The 23,114-nt window shown below is 40.3% G+C and overlaps 1 protein-coding gene across 1 annotated transcript in view; it reads left to right on the top strand.

The window, feature by feature from the left end:
* Nucleotides 1–23,114, top strand: part of dnah9 (dynein, axonemal, heavy chain 9) — a 190,233-nt gene that overhangs the window by 42,046 nt on the left and 125,073 nt on the right. Inside the window, exons 27-34 of the mRNA XM_008278388.1 lie at nt 304–434; nt 581–707; nt 1,195–1,347; nt 1,780–1,905; nt 4,860–5,099; nt 5,335–5,495; nt 15,657–15,813; nt 16,861–16,965. Coding sequence (XP_008276610.1) covers nt 304–434; nt 581–707; nt 1,195–1,347; nt 1,780–1,905; nt 4,860–5,099; nt 5,335–5,495; nt 15,657–15,813; nt 16,861–16,965 — 1,200 coding nt within the window. The remainder of the gene's footprint in view (nt 1–303; nt 435–580; nt 708–1,194; nt 1,348–1,779; nt 1,906–4,859; nt 5,100–5,334; nt 5,496–15,656; nt 15,814–16,860; nt 16,966–23,114) is intronic.

Here is a 23,114-nt window from a genome sequence, read left to right as displayed (position 1 = left end):
ATTACAGCTCTGCATTTCAGGTATACATCAGTGTCAAGCTCATATGCATGCAGGCCTTAACCTGTGCCCTTGTCATTGCCATATGAACCCAGACAGCATGACTGTTACAGCTATTCATTAAGAATTCATTAATTGGCCTTACTCCTAGTTTAGGAGCTGAGATTACTCGACTTTTTAATTGCTCCCATGATGTTCAGGCTATGCTTAAGACCAGCTGTTTGCTATTAAACCTCTGATTCTCCCCTCTCTCTCTTATGGGAACAAAAATCCCCTGGCCGGGCTCGCTTGTGAAATCCCCTGCAGGACTCCAGGCGCTTCGAGGGGATTGATGCTGATTTCAAAGAGTTGGCAAATACCGTGCATCAAACACCCAACGTAGTGGAGGCCACCAATAAACCAGGCCTGTTTGGTAAACTGGAGGACATCCAGAGCAGGTGAGAGTTCAGCAGACATGAATGACTCTCTGTTCCTTCTCCTTATGTGTGTTATAAAGTACGCTCTTGTACGGGGTTTAAACTTCTTACACATGAGTGCACACACACACACACACTGACTCTGAGTGTTGTATATTTTTCTACAGACTTTCTCTGTGTGAAAAAGCTCTGGCAGAGTACCTGGACACCAAGCGTCTGGCCTTCCCTAGATTCTACTTCATCTCTTCAGCTGACCTGCTGGACATCCTGTCTAATGGGACCAACCCACACCAGGTGGCTTCACTCATTTTTGCCTGGGGGGTAGCAATGAATTTATGTTTCAGTCTTTTCACAGAGTTAAGAAAAAATGTCCTCATATCTTCATGCAACTCCTTCTGCAAGTTACTTTTCACAAGTTTTGTAAACCCTGTTCTCTTGCACCATTGAGCTCTTCAGCTACTTCTGCAGTACCTTTCGTGCCCACACAGGGGCAATGTCGTTCATAACTTTGCAGGTGGCTTTCCTCTCCATCGGCAGGACATTGTCTTATGAGTTTCCACCTGAATGAAATAAATGATTGTGAAGAAGAACTTGCCACTAAATCTCTCTAAGAGGAGGTTAGCAGACATGCAGCAGAACATGGGTCCTGGCCATCTATTAACAATTCTGAAAAGCAGCTCTGAGACATCATTTATTTGTGCGGCAGCAAAGAAAGTACCAGTCAGACCATGAGCTGAGTATAAACTGAGCCCAAGCTGAGTGTGTCTGTGTGTTTGTTCAGGTCCAGAAGCATCTGTCTAAGCTGTTTGACAACATGGCTAAGATGCAATTTGAAGCAGATGGAGAAGGGAATCCTTCTAAGACTGGTCTGGGCATGTACAGCAAAGAGGACGAGTATGTCCCCTTCAACCAATCCTGCGACTGCACTGGACAGGTAAAATGCACCCATAATCTTTTATTCATGTCTCTAAAATGAAGGTACCATAACTTCTAGACTGAGCTAATGCTGAAGACATTTATGTGTTTGCAATATAGATACTACAACCCACGATGTAAGACCTGCCCTTTTCTGTAATGGATAGAACACACATAATAAATATAGATACGATAACCCACAATAAAGCAGACAAATGAAATTGAGTCTGTCGTTGCCCCTGGGGTTTTGCATATCAAAGCCCATAAATCCATTAATTTTCCATTACATCCCATAGTATTTGACTGACTCCACTTCCACTCAAATGCTTATTAATGACCTCATTAGGGTCCAGTGATAAGAAACCCCCTTGGTGCTCATGTGACAGACATTGCAATGTTTTTTCTTCATTTGTATTCACAGCCTTGTCTGCCTTTGTGTTTTCTGTTTAAGGTGGAGATGTGGTTGAACCGGGTGCTGGACACCATGCGCTCCACGGTTCGCCATGAGATGACCGAGGCGGTGACGGCCTACGAGGACAAACCCAGAGAGCAGTGGCTGTTTGATTATCCAGCTCAGGTAAACAGCCTCAGTGGGATGTATGTACAGATTTAACTGATGACACTCAGTTTGGGGATTTTGCCCATTAGTCGCCTAACATCTGATGGAGTGGAACCAAATTCATGTCTGTGCCTCCCACACATATTTCCACACACACACACTCACAAATGCTTTACATACACAGTTTGGAGCCAGATTCTGTCGAATATTTTAACCAGGCAGAATGAGTGTGACGGGGAATGAGAACAAATATGGGTGTGTGTCTGTGATAATAGAACACTTATCCCTACATGGAAATGCTAACAATTTCCCCTGAAAGTAAGTATTTGATGCTCTGAATGGCAAAATGCAGTATGTGCCAGACATCTGGGATTCGTGTGTGGCTACAATTTGAACTCAGCTGAAAGTTAAAGCCTGCGGAGAATAGCAATTTAAAAACTGATGCAGGACTTCAAAGACACGTCGAAATCAGCTGCAGGATCAATAGTGTTTACTTTATTAAAGCAAACGTAAAACATATTAAGTGCTGAGTTGCTCTTCAAGTACATGTGTACCTAACAAAGTATAAAGGTCAGTCTTTTGGTCATTTTTAATGAGCTGTAAATGAGCAACTTAAAGGGCTTCTTCTACAAGTTAGCATTGCACTTATGAAACAAACTGCTTTGACTCTGGTAGCCTCAAAAAAACATGAAACATTGACAGGTTGCTGATAATTGAATCCATTGCAAAAGGAGGAAATGCAGAATTTTTACAGCATTTCTCTCAAAGAAAACTATACCAGTGACAGCTTAATTACAACATATCAATCAATAATTTATGGAAAAGGGATGGGATTAAAAAAGTGTTTATTTACTTCCTCTCACTCCTTTTCGAATAAATAGACCTAGTTCAGAATTGTGGAATATTTCTTTTGCTGTATGATTTTGTTTTGTATGTATGTGTATGGATATGTATGCATATCAGTGTATGTGTATATATAATCTTAATTCTTTGTTTACTGCTATTGTCTTTACATATTCGAAATAAATATCTCAATCAAATCAAAACATGACAGTAAAAAAACACAAAAAAAGCCAAAACAAAACAAAAAACCTCTGCTGTTTTATGTCAAACAGTTAAGCAAGTTTAACCTCTAGAAATTAAGGAGCTTCTCTATATTTGACCCTACTTATGTAACAAAAACGTCACATTACTGAACACAGTGGTCAGCTTTCACTTGTACAACCGAGATTGTTTTTGCAGGAACTCACAAGAGATCGATTTAGAAACAGAGCAGTCAAAATCAAAACAGCAGAGCTCGAGAAATTCTGTCTTTAAAATAAAAAAGGCTCTACAATTCCCACGTACTCATTAGCATTTATTGTTAGATGCTATTGAGTTGTTTGATCCATCTTCCCTTTCAATCTCCATCCCCAAAGTTTGTACCAGAGTTTTCGTTAGCCAACAGGGTTATTTATGTCGACTTTTGAAAGCTCCCCTCAGAGAGCTGAAAACTTCAGAGCCATAGAAAACTTTATTAAACTGTTTACATGGCTACTTGTCACGACAAGAACCGGAATGTCTTAAACGGTGAAGTGCTTCTGTTGGAGGAAAAACCTTTCTTCGTGAACTTGTCAAAATAAATGAAAAGTGAGAATAAATGAATTAAAAATGTTGTTGTATTACTGTGATAAACTGATTAGCTTTGACTGCTAATCAACGAAGCAACACAATTCATGTCATGTCAGCACCTTGTCCTCTGGGATACAGTGATGAGCATTTTTAAGAGTTTTTAAAAAAGTCTTTTCTATACCAAATGAAACAATGCAGCCCTAGTGTTAATTCAACAGAATTACAAAGAATTCTTACGTAAATGAACACGTTATTTGTGCACTAATACCACCTAAAATCTATTTTTGTTTAACTGTTTGAAGACCACATGTGCAGTTTGTGCATACGTTCTGTCATAACTTTGATGGATGCTCAACTATAGCAGAGAACAATAAAAGTGTAAATTAAAAAGATCAAGTTAAAAATTACTTTAGAAGCTTGCAGATAAGAAGACTGAATAGTGTCAGATCTTCTCAGACTGCTCTTTAGCCACATTTTGCATTCCAGCTCTGTTTTTAGTCTTCCTTACGCCAAGATAGAAAACTGTGAGTAACTGAGTGGAGAGACTAGAGGCTTCTTTGTGCAGCCGTCAGTGTTTAGGATGACTGCATATGAGGTGTTTAGGGAACATTGATCAAATGTAGCGTCTATTAAAGGGCAGATTTTAAGCAGATGAGAAGTTTAGTCTGTGTCCAGTTCATAGAGAGCTATCAGACAACCTCAGGGAAAGGATTGGTGACAAGATATAGATTTTTATTGTAAATATTTTGCAAAAATCAAGTCTTGAGTCAGTGTCGATCTCTACGTCAATACAAAACTAGGGTATTAAAAGACAACTATTCATAAGCATGCATGGTTGAGTAATGCCATGCTGTACCAAAATAGGAGCCCTGCATGTTGTAATCCCATTTTTAATTTGTAGAAACAGAATTTATACCCTCCCTCCCTCCCTCCTGTTCCCAGTTGCAAATGAATTATTTTTAAGCCCATTAATACCCAGATAACACAACACCTGCTCAGTCCATCTAGAGTTCCCTGAAGCTGGCTTCTTACGCGGATCAGCATAAACAGCCGTAGCTGACAACTGAAAACTTTGCATCTCTGTCCAAATGTTCCTTTACAACTCTGGGTTGTAAAGGCAAATGGTGGCCACTTTTATGGATGAAACAGATGGGCATGTATAAGGCCATATGCTTTTCTGTACATTTGTTGGCTCGCTTCCTACGTTTGTTTCACATTTAGATGCTGTCTTATTTCACAGTGGATACAAGCGAACTGCCAGAGAGAATCTGAGTGAGAAATGCATAAATATTCCTCATTAAGACTCTTTTTCTTTTGAATCTGAATGTGATTTTTGTCGTTGTCTTCGATTCCCTGTTCAGGTGGCGTTGACCTGCACTCAGATCTGGTGGACGTCTGATGTTGGCATGGCTTTTGCCCGCCTGGAGGAGGGCTATGACAACGCCTTGAAGGAGTACTACAGAAAGCAGGTGTCCCAGCTCAACACCCTCATTTCCATGCTTATTGGCCAGCTTACACCAGGCGATCGGCAGAAAATCATGACCATCTGCACCATCGACGTCCACGCCAGAGACGTGGTGGCCAAGATGATCGCTCAGAAGGTGAGATGGGCCTGTGGGATAAATCTGACCAAGAGCCTGTACTGTATAAATTTCTGAGCAGACAAGGTGATTGCTGCTGTGTTTCTTGAGAGGCTATTACCGGTGAGTAATGCACTCAAGATATTCAGGCAAGGTATGTCATTACCATAATTAGAGGGTGGAAAAGCATAGATTATTTGGGGCTTTATCTCAAGCCTTGGCACTCTCTGTTTAACTCTTTTCTTATTTTTTTAAGGTGGAGAATTCTCAGGCCTTTGTGTGGCTCTCCCAGCTGAGGCACCGATGGGATGAAAAGGAGAAGCATTGTTTTGCCAACATCTGCGATGCCCAATTTCTCTACTCCTACGAATACCTGGGCAACACACCACGATTAGTCATCACTCCTCTTACAGACAGGTATGGAGGTGTCATTGTTGGAAACTGTCTTTAGACTGAGAGGTAACAAAATCCATTACAGCTTGTCAACAGAGCGGAATGAAAGTTATTTTAATTTAAAGGAAACAAAACCTTATTGTTACTACACTGAGCTTTCCACCATCACATATCACATATGCAGCAAACAATGGTAACGGGGGTAGATTCACCATCCACATTCTCAGTGATTTTGCAGCCTTTGGCGCATTCACATTCACATGTTTTGATGCAAATTTTCAATCTGAATAAAAACCCCTGAGAGGAAACACAACAAAGGTTGGCTCAGGTGGAAAAGTTGGCATATTGATAAAAGCAAAGTGTGACAGTGCAATGGAAATGGGCTTTGCAAATAAATGAAGTACATGAAGCGTGTGATTTCTGTGGCTGCCGAAGCTTCTGCTGAACTAAAGAGACAAAGGAGTCTGTTAAAATTTGTGCTACTTTTGGATTGAAACCTTGCATGTAGGTCCTTGTTTTCAGAGCAAGGCAGGTTTCTCTTTTCTAGCCAGCAACTGTCAATTTTACTGAAAGTACAAACATGGTTTTCATCCAGTGACTGTATGTTTTCTGAAGAATGGCTTTCAAGCTTAGGCTGCACTCCAACACTCATACAAACACACTATATAGTACGCCAGAGAAGTGTTTAGTGTGTCCGGCAGATAGTATGTCTAATGCAGTGTGCCAGAAATCCTCCAGGCTAAGATCCTACAGTACTATTTATAAAACAAATTACCCTGACTAGCTTAATAATGCAATATTATATATTCTAACAAATTACTAGACTGCTTTGTTAAACACTTAACGGCTACATTCTTAACATTGTGCTAAAAGACTGAAAGTGAAACTATATAGCATCTCACCAGCTCATCCATATAGAGGACTTCATCAAAACAGTATTACAGTAGCAGTAAACACTAACTAGTCCTCAGATTAGAATGAGTATTAGCGGGAAAAATGAGAAAAAGTGACACCCTTACTGTTATTGTTAGCCCTTTAACAACTCATTTAGGCTTTGTGCTGTGTTGTTTATAGTGTGAAAATGAATGTTTCACCTTTGACATCAGATAAGACTTGAATGTGGACTCAGTGGGATCTGTCCTGGACGAAAAGGTTGGCTGGGGTCCTGGAGAGTAAACTACTTCAAATCCAAAGCAGAGCAGGACAGAGCAGTAAACGTTGGTAGCATCTGTGATCGGCCTCCACACAGACGGAGAATACTGCACGGGGGATTTATAGCTTGTGATCAGGGCGCTTTATGGCAGCATGTAAAACCACAAAATTTAGTTAGCTAATAAAATGCTCCTTGGTCTTGGAAGTAGTGCAGGGTTAAGTTACTACAGAAAGCTAGTTAGGCAGACATTAATGATAGCAGCTTTCATTAGAGCAGATATACACACTGTTATGTGTTCGACCGCTCAGCTCTAGTATCATTCCATTTACAGTGTCGTGCACACAACATGTGGAGAAAAGAAAAGATTTACTGTATTGTTGTGTCTAGTTAAAGGTACTAGCTGGTGTTCAACAGGAGGAGGGGTTTAATAAACAGTCAGTTGGTAAGAACACCACCAACCCATTCACTTCTGTGAAAGATAAAATGAGAAAAGCAAGAATACTCACTGTGCAGCTCTTTATAGATTTATCAAATAAGCCCGTTTACATGGAGCTCGAGCACAATTTTATAAAATCCATTTGAGTTGATGAAAATTAGTCTTTTTTTTTCTTCTTCTTCTTCTTGTAACTGAATAGAAGATTCAGGCTTCTCATCTGATAATAACCATCTGACGCCTTCTAAGACTCTCCATTTGAATCATTATGCACACCCACTGCAAGCAAAACCTTTTAGAACAACTCAGCGTGGGCACTTTGCCAGCAGCTCGCTTGTTTCAAATGCACATGTTTCTGTAGGATTCCTGATAAAGTTAAACTACACAGAGATGAATACCTGCCTGCCCAAGTCCTTTGGCAAACTGCAGCGTTTGACTGTGTGGTTTTCCAGGCTGACCAGTATTCCCTTTGAAGCTTGAACAAAGCAGAAACAATGGGCTTTGATGGCCGGATCAGCGGCCGTGTAGCAAGACTTCACCATATGGTGCATGCCCTGACTGCGACTCACACAGCTTGCCACTGGCTTTCATTGCAACAATGGACCATAGACCAGGGGGCTAGGTGTCAAATCCTTTAATCCACGACTTGAGAAAACAGCTAAAACAGCTGAAAGCGTGTTTTCTGCATGATATCGTTACACAACTTTCTTCACAACAGAGTTTGCTGTGAGAGGAGCACTTCCTGCTAATAAGTCACCACTTGATATCACCACACATCGAAGTGGCTGAGCATAAAATCCATGTTTTTAGCTGAACACTTAGCATATGTGTATATACAAAAGGATTTTAACAGTTAGTTCACCTAAAGTGCTAAAGCTTTAGCCTTACCTGTGTGGAGACAAGTTTAGATGAACAATACCTTTCAACAACATGGCAATTCAGCATGCTTACATAAGAGATAAAAAGGCTTTGAGACAAGATGTAAAAGAAACACAATGCAATATAAAATACATATGAATGTGATTGAACAGAATAATAATAATACAAGACCGTTACAGCAAAGTGCAAGGTATAAATTCTCCTAAACTGAACACATACATAAATTTACATACATACATCAAAATGCAGTGGCAAACAGAAAACATTTAAGAACCAGATGTCTCTATGTTTGGTCCAGATTTGTGATACAGAGCGTGAACACTGCCTCTCTGTGTTTATTATTGAACCTGGGGACGATAGCACTTCTGTCCAGGTCCGCTGAGAGGTCACAACACCGGACAGTTCGGAACACTGCAGCAGATCTGAAGCTGTATTCACAAATATCTCAAGGGTAACAACAGCTGCTAACTTTTTGAGTCAGGATCATATGCAGGAATTGTCACTTGCTGTTTGTGTACACAACTAGTACACAACTTGGACCAAGTACCACCTGCAGCATCACATAAGGCAGCATTCAAGGTGTAGCTGACTGCTTTAAACACTCACAAGTACAAGTTTGCAGCAGTGAATTTACAGTTACATACATAAATGTACACATGTTGAATGTTATTTCCATGTTTGTTTGCTGACATATCATGTTGAGCATGTTGGATTTGTCGTAGTAGACGTCTAGTTTTATTCTCTGCGCTCTAGCATGGGTCGTAGTTGGTGACTACTTTTTACTATTCGAACCAACTCTGCAGTGAGAGGGAGGCAGAAATACACTGCGCTAATGATGCATGAATCAAGCATTTATTTAATTTCTTTTAAAACAGCAAACCTGCTGCACAGCATCTGGATAGCTGTTGTAGTGAAACTGAGGCCCATCCAGACACTTTATGGCTGATTACAGTAACTTCATCACGGCATGCACTTCGCTTCACACACTTACTTCACACATTAGCACAGGACCTTCCTCACACACTGGTGACCCTCGAGGCCATGTTTCTAAAAAGGGAAAGCCTTTGCCAACTGTGTCACTGCACCTCAGCTTTCAGGCAGCACATGTTGTCAAGTGAGTCAAATTAGGAATCTTTGACTGATTTTAAATGCCCATTTTCATGTGGGCAGCTCGACTGACAGTGGACATGTCAAACATGGACGTGGCCACTGTGACATCACCCACTAGTTTGGGGATACTGTTGTGTACTGAAGCCTTAAGTTTGGATTTTGGCCCTCGGCATCCTGTTCTTTTGGAAGCGGATGTAACAAACAAGAAGTGGATTTGACTGAGAACTCCAACAGATCACGCTTGGTGCTACTCTAGCGACCTGTCAATCCCATACGCTGCTTTACCTTCTATTTCACACAAAAAAGATCAGAATTTATTTAATGAACATCATATATAGTAAAGTAAATCTTTTAATGTGTGCTTTTTTTTTAAAGATGATAGCAGCAGATCTTAATGCAGTTGTTGAAATCTAAATCTAAGTCGCTCTAAGTGCTTCCGGTAACATGTACTTTTGGTAATTTGGGATCATCAATACACCTTTAAACAGTTTAAACTGGAATTTAGGGCTTACTGCCAAGGAAATGGACCCTGTGAAAACTCTTGTCTGTGGATTGTTCTGAGATTATCCTGATAGACAGAGATGTGACTGCAGAAATGATAGATGAATAATAATGTTGAGACACTTGGCGCCCCATGAATTGTATTCCATTTACTCCATTGTGTTGAGCCGACGGTAAAAATTTAGATAACTGTGTGGCTAAACAGAAAATGTTGTAGTCATGACAGCAAAACATTACATAGTGTCAACTCAAGGTTAATACGTATTATATATGATAACAATAGGTTTTGTATAACATCAAAGACCTGCTGGGAACAAGAGACTAAATGAATGCCAACGACGGTTCTATACTTACTGGCCATGTGGTAAAACGTTCACTCAGAGATAAATGCAGTTCAATGAAGTTGAAAGATCTACAAAAAGCTGGCAGACCAAAAGTTCAACATCTTGGAGGTAAAGTAAGTGCTTATTTACGCTGATCCAAAGGTCAAGAATGAGTGTCTGGGCTCAAAATTTCGGAGCACTTTGGGTGAACTGACCCTCCTTTAAAAGGCTTTTTCCACAGCAGGTATTTTGACTTGTCGGGGAAGGTAAAGCACAGATGTTATCAATGACAGCAGTAATGGCTCTGTGTCCCAGTGCACCAGGACAGTGTGACACTGGACCCTTTATAAAGCACATAGTTTGACTTGTCAGTGCAGGAACAGCACAGACATGGGAAGTTTATATATATGACACCTCTCATCAACAAGACAGTTGAATCTGATTTGCATACGACATAAAATATGTTAAGTCAAAACATAAAAGAAACTCAAGGCAGTGTTAAAGACAGTATACAAAGTCACAAAATAGGATTAGGACATGTGTTGTGATTTCCATGTCTGTGTGTACGCAAAGGGCTGCATATGTTTGCATGTCCTAAATGTGATCATCTCTTCAAGTCCAAAGACGTTGGTGAGCAGTCCAAACTTGTGTCCGTTAAGTGACAGCATAGACGTCGATCTACTGCGCCTGTATGGAACAGATCCTCCAAGCAGACTAGAAAGTAAAATAAGGCCAGTGTTATGTTTTCCTTGTGTGCGAGTATGAAAGGGTCCAAAGGCTGACGTGAATTTTGGCATCACGCTAAGAGTCCTCCCTGGACATCCATGTGCCGCCCAAAATTTGAGTCCACAACGTGACTACGCTACAAGGGCCGTAGTGTTCAAACCTGGCAGTCGTGTGTATGCACAGAATACATAGAGACAACCTCCAAGTAGATTAGAAAAGTAGTATAATTACAACAATTCTGCATTCTGCCAGTATTACAGAGGAGTCGAGGCAAGTAGCATAATAGCAAATACACTGTGTAGATGGTGCCTGCAGCTGTCCATGCTCGTGTCTGCAAGGGAGTATAATCATGACTTTAGATGGATTTATCAGGACAAAGCATAAAATGTTTAAGACTTCAGGCAGAATTGGAAGAGAGCTCAAGTTTTTTGGAAATTTGTTCCAGATACAGTGCTTAACAAATTTATTAGCGCACCTGTCTCCTTTGTTAAGCACTGTGTATATACACTGGTGCCCATAAAGTTGAAATATTGTTTTTACCTCTTCTCATGGAATGATTGTGACAATGCGATTTATTCTTAATAGATGAAGTGTATATCTTCTCAAAGCTTTATTGATTTGACAATATACAAACAGTACATATCACAGTAAAAATTTAACCCCCGTTTACTTTTTTCAACTTTTTTTTTCGGCTTTAACTTAATTTGGGGGATTTGACCATTGGGTTTAAGGTTTTTTTTTCATTTTTTCACCCATTGTTCCTTTAATAGGGAACACATATTTGAGGGGATTTCATGCATTAGAATGTCCAATATTGCTCTTTCAAATGTCCCTCAGTCTCTAGTGTTGAGTTTGGCCACCCCTGATATGGATCAGTGCTTTAAGACATGGTGGCATACTGTCCACCAGCTTGTTGATGGTGTCAGTGGGCAGGACGTCCCATTCTTCAGTCACATCCGGAGGTCAGAATTAGTTTCACCTGGTAACTGGGAGTCAGTATGTGATCATTGCACCTGGTCAGAAGTGATTTCCGATGTGCATAAGTAGACCTAAAAAGAGGAATTTCAAACTGAATTCACTTTTTTATAGTCAAGTTTGAGCTGCCTCACTGGGCTTCTCTGAGAAGTCAGAAAGTAATTGAGCATAACATTCAACCACTAAAACTAATTTTTCTGTTATGGAATGCAAGTAAATAGCTATAATTTAACATCTTCATCAAGAGATAATAGTGTGCTTTACTATTATGTCAGTTTTTTTTGTGAAACTGCATTTCAAAGTTCATGGATAACAATAATAATTATATTTTAACATTAAAAATACCATTTTGGTTAAAGAGCTTCTACATACTGGTGTATTGACCATTACAGAAACATAAGAAATGATTTTGGAAATTCCCAGTGCTGTTAATTTATGGCAGCTGTGACATAAACCTAACATTGGATGGTGGTCTAATACATTCGTTAAGTGCTATATGTGAAGGTGTGGATGTTTTATAGTGGAGCAGGAGATCAGCACTGTATTTTAGCCTTAAACTATTAAGTGCTTTAAAAAACCGTTTTATAAGTTGAATTTTTAGCCTTTATTTGTAGGCAAACAGTACGCCAGTGTAAAGATGTGACAACTGTTGTGATGTGATGCACCCTGCTGCTCCTGGAGGCTCCTGTTTACAATATTTAAACCTGCTGAAGCTGTTGAATGTGGCCTCATGACTACATCATGCTTTATTTATGGTCAGTGGTGAAGTCTGACATAACCATACTTTTTTGGCTTCGGAAACAATTGTTGATAATGTTAGCGATGACTGCTTTCTAGTCATGTGAGCCAGCTCTGGGCTCAGGTAGTACATGCTCACTCTCAGATATGGCTTCCTGGGTCACTTAGCGGACAGTAGCCATGATTAATATTTTTTACACCAGTGCTTTTCATTCCATGACAAACCACAGCATGAGCAACTAAATAGAATTTAGCATTCAGTAATTATTTTTTGCACTTGTGCTTTTCCGGCTGATGATTATTTGAAATTAAAAACACAAATGTCATCTAAAGGAATGTGAATCCATACATGCAAATGTGTTTAAAAAGAGCACAGGCCTGTATGTGCCTGTTTATCACAAGCCGGGGATTGTCAGTGTGGTGTGTTCACGTTCTGCAGCAGGATAATTAGGAGAAAGGAACTCACGCTAATCTATAACAGCGGGAGTGTTATCGGCACAATGTTAGCATTCACTCGATACTTACTGCAGGTTCTCCGAAGCTGCACCATTATGCAAAATGTCAGGAATATTTTAGCTGGGTCACACACACACACACAGAGGCTGAGAGAGAGAGAATGAGGCAGACAGGTAGACTGATATATAGCCGTTTCTTTTAAAGACACTATAATAAAACAAGTCACCTTGTCACAGCCCAGTTTAGTTTCACTTCTGTGCAGGACATCCTCATCCAGCCTCCTCGACGACTGAGATTTTTGGCCATATTTCAATAGAGAGTCATAAAGCCTGTTGGCAATGGGATCCGGATGATACACTGTATACAGATGGAATCATTTGTCTTCTCCGAGCTTCTGTCTCTCGTTATGCTTTCCAATATTTCCCTCTTCCATACATCATCTACTAACCAGCAGCTCATTAAAATCATTGCTGTATTGATATTCGAGGCGAACCATTGTGTTTATTGCGCTGACCAATAAAGTCCTGAGTGTCTCCACGGGTTCATGTTCAGGATGCTGCTGCTTCTTGTTGACACTAGACGGGCAGACTGTTTGCTAACCTGTCTGCCCTGACAGGTTGTGCAGGAGAAGCAATCACTGGCGTCACTAATCAGCCTGTGTGATAATCAAAGCACAGCAGCGGATTATATTATCATATAATGACGTTATGTACGATGACTGCTGAGCCGACATCAAGAAACTGTCAGTGCTGGTTATAAGAATGTGTCAACTCTCCATTTGTCATTTGCGCGGTTAACTGCTGTGGGGAGTTGCAGCAGAAATTAAATCTTTTTTTTTTTCTTTCTACTGTGCATGCATTAAAAGTGAATGTGGATAGTTCAAAGGGAGGTTATTAATGCTGCAGTGGCAGGGGAGGCAGTGCCTTGTATTCAGCTGTTTCATTGCTGTTGTTCCAGTGGTTTGAGGCACAGAGCGTTGTTCCTGACTGCTCAGGTGTAATGTTATGGTGATCATCGACGCTTGATGTGTCCTCTGTTGAATGCCACTTTACACTCTGAATTGGCACTGAAGGCCTGGGTGTCTGATGAAGCCACTTGTTAAACCATGCACTCCACTTCATTCACAATTAGTGTATAAACCGGTAGTTGTTCTCTCCTGGATAGGCTGTCTTTATTTCATTTCAGATGATACTCTTCAGTGCACAGACACACAAGTGTACCTGTGCCAAATCCTGGGCTCCTGCAGGTATTTTCTCTGCGAGTTTTGGCAAATCTCAGATCCCCTTTTTTTCCCAGCAGGCATTTATTCAAAGACTGACAAACACTCCTCACATGAGGAGTCTGAAATGTGCACGTTGTGTTATGTGTGTTAGGTGCAGAGCTAGGACCTGGTTAGCCTAGTGAGCATAAAAATTAAAAGCAGGGAGAAGTAGCTAGCCTGGCTCTGTCTACACTTCAAGAATACAGGACTTTGCTTACTAATTAATGATTAGTATTACTGTCGCAGTCAACTATAGAGCTGCGATGATTATTCAACAGTTTGACAAGCAATCAATTTTACAATCACTTTCAAAATTCAAAAATTCACATTAAATTTTTTGCTTTCTATGACCATACTTTGAATATCTTTGGGACATTTGAGGAAGCCATCTCGGACTTTCGGAGACACTGATGAGATTTTTCAATTTTTTTGTGATATTTTATAGACCAAACCACAGATTGATTAATCGACAATAGATAAGCCGACTTGGTGAACTCAATAATAAGCAAATGGTTAAACTGTTGTAACGCCCTCTCAACCACAAACCTTCATTTTCCTATTGTATATAAACAAAACAAAGAAAATAAGGAATAAAAACAATAATAATAGTACAGGTTCAGGACATAATTTTCCTCCTGGTTTCAGTCTTTAGTCTCTGAACTAAGCTAATTGACACAAACTGGAAAACAAATAAGCAGCTTTCCCAAAGACTTGAACCCCGGGTAGTTTCTGCACCTTCTTTGCTCCTGTCACATTTTTTCTCACTGTAGGCTCATTTTGCACAGCAATATAAAGCTTGCGCTTCTATGGAAACACCACAATCATAATTAGAAGTAGCGATAGCTCTACTCAGAAAGTCTTCTCTGCAGTATGACAAAATTCTAATGCAATCAATCAGAAAAAGCTGAATTTCTTTGGTTGTTCATTTTACAAAGAATTCATGTACGACATCTTGATGCGTTCCCATGGATGTTACCAGGATTGTAAAATCTAATATGTAATATATTTTTAAAAAATTAAAAAGGGAGGCTCTTCATGCTAGAGATAATTTCTTTCCTCTGCAAACTTGCTGTTTTGCTCACAACTCTACACATGAGCTCGGGAACGATGTTCTACCACGCTGAATATATTCTGTTGTTGAAGTTTGTTCTGCTTTCCTTCATTTATTTTGCCTTTCAACTTGCACACTGGTGGATTTTGGGTTGGTTAAATCATGAATGCATTACAAAATTTAAACTGGAATCATTATATATTAAAGGTAATTTACATTTTTTGTTTATTTAAATTCATTTAAACTGTACATTTCTTTAATATTGCTTTACTGATAGTAATAAAAAGTCTCCAGTTATTGACATAATACATTTTAGTCTCCTTAGAAAATGTGTACTGCATAGAAAAAGGCCTGTGCTCGGAACTGCACCCAAGGATGATAATGGGTGAAATGCATAAAATATAATTGTCAAATAGCTACAAATGGGCCTGTGAGTAAAGCTACGCTCCTCACTGTGAATGAATGGAATGAAGTAGCCTGTTCTAAGTTGAATCAGTTAAAAAGCTATTTGTGACCAGGTGTCTATCACTGTCAGAGTCCTCAGCAGTGATGCATATGTCTGTATGTTTCTATATTAAGATGCTACATCACCCTGACCCAGTCCCTCCATCTGACCATGAGCGGCGCTCCAGCGGGGCCTGCCGGCACAGGGAAGACCGAGACAACCAAAGACTTGGGTCGAGCCCTCGGCATCATGGTGTACGTGTTTAACTGCTCCGAGCAGATGGACTACAAGGTAGGAACGCATGCGTGTGCCCACCTATCTGCATTCAAGCCCGTGCATGTAGCTAATGTGCATTCACGGCTGCCCATATTATGCATGTTCCTTTTCATCTTTGCCTTTGTCAGCGATATGGTATGCATTTGTCATTAAAGTTGTCAACCCACCTTTACGCCCTTCTCTTTTCATCTCCGCTCTTTTCATCTTGTTTGCTTTCCCCTTGAACGAAGAGCTGATTAATTAAACTGTGATTGTTTCTTCTTTACCAAACCTTGTCAAAATGCGCTCTCTGTGTTCGGCTCCACCTCGCTCTATAATGCATGTGTATTCCGTCTCATGCCTTCTGCATATAGAGTGGTCAAGGGAGACATAAGCATAATGCTGTGATCTGACGTGTTCCTGCTTCCCCCAGACAGGAGCATCATTACAGTATAGAGGCGTATGGCACCCCTGGCTATACACTCCTCAGTAAGATGTGTGTGGAGAAAAGTGCTAATATACTCCAGGAGGAACACATGAACTAGAATCTGGCTTCAGAGCTCCACACTGTTACTCATATTCAGTTATGCGCGCACACACACACACACACACACACACACACACACATACACACATACACAAGTTAAATCAATCCTCCAGTCAGCTCCGGTTTGCGTCAGAGAAGGTTTCCTTGGCCCTGTAATTGGAGAGAAAAGTCAGCTGCCTGCTTCATCCTGGTCCAGCTTCTCTCTGGAGGGCTGTTCACCTGCCCTCAAGTTGATGTTAGAGGAAGCTAAAATGTGGTTGGTAGACATTTTAGTTTTTTTTGCCATCAGTGCCTGGTTCTATTAGTGGGAGGCCTTGTTTATGTACGTGATTATTCACTGACTCTCTGTGGTAGCTCTGATAAAGCTCAATGTTTTTCAATACGTCTTCCGTCTAATTGCCGATGTGTCTCCGTCTGCCTCAGCATCAGTCAGTCAGACCAGGTCTCCGCCAGCGAGCCTGACACACTCCACTTCTTGTCCCGACGTGTCCATCTGAATATCTGTCTCTCTGTCTGTCTGTCTGTCTGTCCAAAAGTCCTGTGGGAACATCTACAAAGGCCTGGCTCAGACGGGGGCATGGGGCTGTTTCGACGAGTTTAACAGGATCTCAGTGGAGGTGCTGTCTGTAGTGGCTGTACAGGTAAGAACAAGCACAGTTCCTCCACCTCGGGTACTCCCAAAATCCCAAGTCAAGACATCATAGTGAGGGCAGTGTGTTTGTGTTGGCACCGTGGTTGGAGCTAATTTTGTGTGTTTCCATCTTATGTGTGAAGTGCTCTATCTAAATCAAGTTGTGGAGAAAATAAGCACTTGAAATCAGCACCGCGGAAGTAAATAGCCTCTTCATCACTGTTGGAAGCATAAATTGCTTCAACTATAAGACTAATCCACCAAGGCTGCCACCTTTGCACCTCGGAGCTTCTTCATAATTGGAGCCTTCTCTGATCTGATTTGGGAGCTGAGGATGGAAAACCCTCCTCCCATGCGCTGGTCATGTTGCTGCCATCTTGCAGCACTAATAACTCTCAGTGGACGAACTCCAAACTCTCAGAGAATGGGTTTCGATAATTTGAGTAAATTGCTTGTTTGTTCTGTGTTTTAATTTGCAAATTGCACTTGTAATTAGGGCTAATTTTCTTTTGAATTAATCATCTCTGAAATAGCAAGGTTTTCCTTCCAGAGTTTCCAGATTGAAGTGGTCTCTGTAATGGTTAATAGTTTTTTAGTTAATTCACAACATCAAAAGGATCAAAATGAAAAATGGGTTTGATACTTTCATCATTTGTTTTCTTCAGTTAAATGGATAATCGCCTTTTAGTTTAATTTCTAACTGGTCATGTTTGGGTTCCTACTTCAGAATAACATTTTTGAATTTAAAAAACAAACAAAAACCCCTCCAAACATAGTCAGTATTCTAATTTTCCATTTCTGTGTTTAGTGGTTGTGGTTGGACTGTACTATTATCACCTAGGAGAGTCTACAGCCAGTTGCAAACCAACCACATTATAAAATATAGTGCTTCAGACCATGCAGTCGTGTATGTCCTACACTAACTATTTTTTAAATACAATGCTTATGGCAATATAGTGTCTATAATACTATTTTATTAATGTTGTCTTTACTTTAAATGGCTTATTTTTCCATTTATAGCCATTTATTTATCCATCCATCCGTCCGTCCGTCCGTCCGTCCATCCATCCATCCATCCATCCATTTGTTAGCCTGTAGGCTAGTTACATATGAGGGATTGTTGATCAGTACATGCACAGAAACACACTCTCTGAGTCAGTTGTGGAGGGAAACCAACCTAATGAAGGGATTTTAAGGTTGCCAGATAACAACTGTAACAACATATTGACTCCAGTCTGTGAGTAATGTTGACATGCGGCTCCAAACCCTCTCTGATCAGACCAGATAGTAAATTACTGCATGGTCAGATGTGCTACATGTGATAATGCAACTGTGTCTGTAGTTGACTGTAGACTCCCCCAGGTGCTAGTGGTACCATCCAACTACAAACACAGAAATCATAAACTAGAATAATGTCAGTCTTTATTTTTTGTTCAAAAATCCAATTTTGAGACAAGAACCCAAACGTGAACCATTAAAAATGTAATTAAGAGACAATTATCCATTCGTAAAATGAATATAAATGAACATGAAATTGATAGTAATGATAGTTTCTATTCAAACGTTTAATTTGATTCATTTTGATGGTATAAATTGAACAAAGAAACATCAAATTTGACACAAACATCCACTTGGACTCAGGGATGAACTGGTCAGACTTGGTGGTGAAAAGTCACAGTGACAATTTAAAACACATTTTTGCTGTCACTCACAAATTCACACAAATTTAAACACAAATGTCTAATATGATAAAATCATGAAGTGGCAACATCTTAAAGGTCAGAGGTCAAGTCTCATCAGACACTGATGTAAACCACAACTTGAATGGTTGGGGGAGATATAAGGCTGTGTGGCGGTGAGTCTAGTTTGACTTTGAAGTGGGCCATGATAACATTATGTCAAACAATACCAGCAGTTTGGTTGCAAATATCCCTGTAGCTAGATACCAGTACACATTTTACTGAAATAAAAATGTAATGATCTTTAGTGATGGCCAGTAGGATTGCCTTCTGGTGCTACAAAGGAAGCCAGAGTTGTGTGTTGTGGCTGAATACACGAGCAGAAATAGAACCGATGATTCACACCTTTGGATTTTATTTGTAGTTATGGCAAACTCAAAACCATGGATTTAATAATGAACATTTATCCTACGGAAAGTGTAACATGAAACATGAGCAGTCTCCACTTGTGTAAAAAAACGGTAAATTCTTAAATAAAAAAGCTGTGACAACAATGAAAGGAACCTGCCTTGAATAGAAATGACATTTGTCTGTCAGCAGTCGTCTGTTAATATTGATGAGCCTGTTGGTCTCAGTCCTCCTGACTAGAGAATTCGAAATTCAGATTTAGTGTAGTATAGGCTATAACCATATTCATATGATGTAATTTACAGCAGTTTTAAAAGGAATAGGATCTCTGTCCAGACAAGCATTATGGAACCATTTTAGAAATATTTTCAGTGCAGACTAACATGCAGTAAAAGGCACTTCACATGACCGTCCCTGTTCAGTGGGCATACAGGACCTGATGTAAACAGGAAGCAGGGGCTGGGTTGCTTACATGTAGGAAATACTGCAAACTTAGCAAATGATCATGTGATAGGAGCGTGACGAATCCAAGAACAAATGCGGAGAATATGGGTGTCATCATTTGCAAAAATCTCAGTTTCTGCCCTGCGAGACTGCAACACAGCCCTGGAGTTTTCAAACTAAAATTGGGGTGGATAATAGGGGAACCTCAAACTCTGGAATAGTGTGAACCCTAGCCATAAACGGCAGAAATTATGCATTTCATAAACTAAAAAATATTGTGTATGTAGCCACAGCCTGGCTATGGAAAAAGCACTATTTTTTTTTTAAAGTACCAAAACTCCAAATGATTCTGAAACAACTTTACATCTTGTGCAAATTGACATGTTCTTTAAAAAAAAGCTTTACTGTGATAAAGACAGAGATTATTGAGATTCACCACTAATGAATCAAATCTGGATCTGGTCTATTGTTAACAGGAGGTTCAGTTTAGTTTGCTGCTTCCGGCTGTTTGTTTTTCCTCTGAGTTTATTAAATAACTGCAGCATCAGACAGCAGCACGATTCATATGATCTGTCCTTTTGTTCCCCTCAGACAGGTGAGCTGACACACACAGTTTAGCAGCTGCAGTTAAATCATGTGTTACACAGCTACATGATAGCTAACAATGTATTTTTATTTTATTATTGGTAAAGCTGTTGATTATTGTCACAGATGGACAGGATTTTTAGTCTTTACGAAACCATAAATAAACCCGGCTATTAGTTAATTCCATGGTTTGATCAACTAATATTAGCTTGATGTGAGCTTGTGTTTATTATTATGGTGTATGTCACTTGATGTACTGTCCAGTCTTGTTCCACTCTGTTAAATTATTACCCCTCTAGAACCTGAGATACTCCATGTTTTATGTCATGGAGCTCTCTGGATGAGCTGAACAGATCATTCTGACGCTGTCTTTATTTTTATTCTGCTCCTCTGTCTCAACTTCATGCGTAATGACACATAAACTAAATAAAAAAATAAGACTTCACATTCCCCACACACCGGATGTTGTATACTCTGGGTGACCTACAGTAGCTAGCGCTTTGATAACGGGACTCTTTTGAGAAATCAGCCATATTTTGTGTGTTTCAGCTGATGCTAGCTTTTCTGCTATCTTGCATTCTGTTATCCTGGATCAAACAGATCCTCTCGCTGTGGTTTCATAAGTCCCTCTGGTGTATTCAAATCCTGCCTGCTGTTGCCCCTCAAACTATCTCCATGCATGCGCAATACTGTCAAAGCAATATGTATACACTTGATAAGAACGCTGATTATGATCATGATGATAATGGAGATAGAGCCCCCTCAAAGGTTTATTATTCACTGCTAGACGTAACAGCCACTCCTCTGCCCTTCTCTCTATCTTTCTTTCGCAAAAAAAATGAAAGTCAAGCAGTCTTCCTCCGTAATCTGTGGAAGTCTACAGTACTTAGAGAATTTTAAAGTGCCAGAAGAATGAATAGGTGTTACGTGGCGTGATGAATAATAAATCACGGTGGCTTATACATGAAGAAGTAGACCTTGAGAACAGAGAAGCGTCAAACTCCCGCTGTGACAGCTGGCAGCCTGCTCCAGCGCTCAGCCCGCCTCGGTGGAGCCGACGCCGGGCCATCCCTCACCACGGCGCGCACACCTAATCCATCCTCTTAAAGTGGGAGCAGCCACGATCGTATGGCGACATACTCGGCTGCCGATCGGGGCCCACTAAGACAGGTGGCGGGCCCAGATCTACGTTAAATAAAGCAGAGATAAACAGAAGGCCGCCAGACATAACAACATGGAGATAAATCGGTGAGGTTCGGCCTCTGTTTCAACCAACACAGATGTAGATGGTGAATACATCGCTGCTGCTGCTGCTACGGGCGCCACACTGTACATTCAAAAAGACAAACAAACAGCAGAGCTGGACCCCACTGGATCACACCTCTTGCAGTGGTTTCTTTCCTTCTTTTTTTATTTTTAAATGTGTTTTTGGTGTTTTACTTCCCTTGGTATCCCTGTAGGATAGCGGTGGTGATCCTCTGTCATTTCACATAAAAAAACAAGCTCCAGTGATGTTCTCATGAAAACCTTTCTTCTGCTTTCTTGTGCTGCAGCTGCCCTGTTTGTTTTTGCGTTTTCCTCCTTCTTCTCCCTGTTGTGTTAGTATGACTGAGTGATCTGTAGCCGAGTACTCATCCATGAAGAGATGTTCCTCCTCTTTCCAGCTGTCGACTCGCTACGCTCTTTTACCACTCGCATGTTAAATTCATAAAGCCTCTTACAGGCTGGGATTCAGAGTTTTAGGCCAAGACACACAAACACACACACACACACACACCCACGCGCAGAAAGTTCATTTCTGATATCTCATTCAATCATAATGTAGACAAGCGAAGCCTTGGTAGTTCATCCATCCAGTAAACACTAGCTGATAGCACGCTCATGTTATTGATGAAATTATGTCCCTTTATAAAAAAAGAAAACAACATCAACAAGGTGCATGCTGCATAACAGTTTGACAGGCTGTTACAAATTGACTTTGGTATTCGCTTAGTGATATTAATAATATGCTAATGAGTGAGAGTTGCACTTTTAAAGCATGTTCTGGGAGTGTTAATTGGCAACTTTTTGAAATGGGCTTGGCATTGTTTAATATTAAAGAGGTGCTAATGTACAACCAAAGTTCCTCCAAAACTTTTTCCAACCATTCTACCGCTATCAGTGTCCCCCAGAGGATGAATCCCAATGACTTTGATCACCCCTTGGCTTTCCCTGGTGCTACCAGCAGGTCTACTCTTCACTTCTCCTGTTAAATACAGTTAAGCCAAAGTTATAACTTACTGTAAATGTTTCACTTCCAGGTAGAAGAAACCTGCTAGTTAATTAAAAATGTGGCTAAAAATGGTCTTATAGATTGAATTTGTAGCAACAGTCATGTTTCCCCTCAGATAAATTGTAATAACTTTAGTGATCGTTTCAGGGAGAACTCAGTCGGTTTCCAGTTTTGAGGAGTATTACAGTTACAGCTTCTCACCTCAGCTTGAGGCTAGTGCTAAAAAAAATGCTTAGCTGCTACTCACATAACACACCCAAGTTTGGTGCAACATCGGCCTTTAACATTGTCATTGTAAGCTGGTTCTCCTATGTACAACCCAGTGACACGAGGTGAGGTTCATGACTGGTGAGGCACTGACTTCAACAGAATCAGATTTACAGATATATGCACTCTACAGAGGAGCTTATTTGCCATTTGATGGGCAGCAGTTTACAGGTTATGTTTCCTATCTGCAAAAAAAAAAACAAAAAACATTATTGCGATCTTATCCATTACTTTTTTGTAAAAGTCTCCTTATCGTCTTTCGCTGCACTTGACGTGCTAATTGTAGATTGTATCTAGCTTGCTGTCACTCACTCTGCGTCAGGGGGCACTCACCTGGAACTTCTTCTCAGCTGTTCATGTTCGCTCAGCACACGAAACACGTTACATACAGTTGGTGACAACAAAAAAAACACTGTACATTATATACATCAGCTAAACTATGTAAATTCAGTTCACATATTAAATGTGTTTGAACCATTTTATTGGCGACGTACAGACAGCAGC

Source organism: Stegastes partitus, unplaced genomic scaffold (assembly GCF_000690725.1).
Source record: "Stegastes partitus isolate 25-593 unplaced genomic scaffold, Stegastes_partitus-1.0.2 Scaffold122, whole genome shotgun sequence".
In the NCBI taxonomy this organism is placed as follows: Eukaryota; Metazoa; Chordata; class Actinopteri; family Pomacentridae; genus Stegastes; species Stegastes partitus.
The sequence above is the reverse complement of the archived record's forward strand: the minus strand, read 5'-3'. Positions and strand labels throughout refer to the sequence as shown.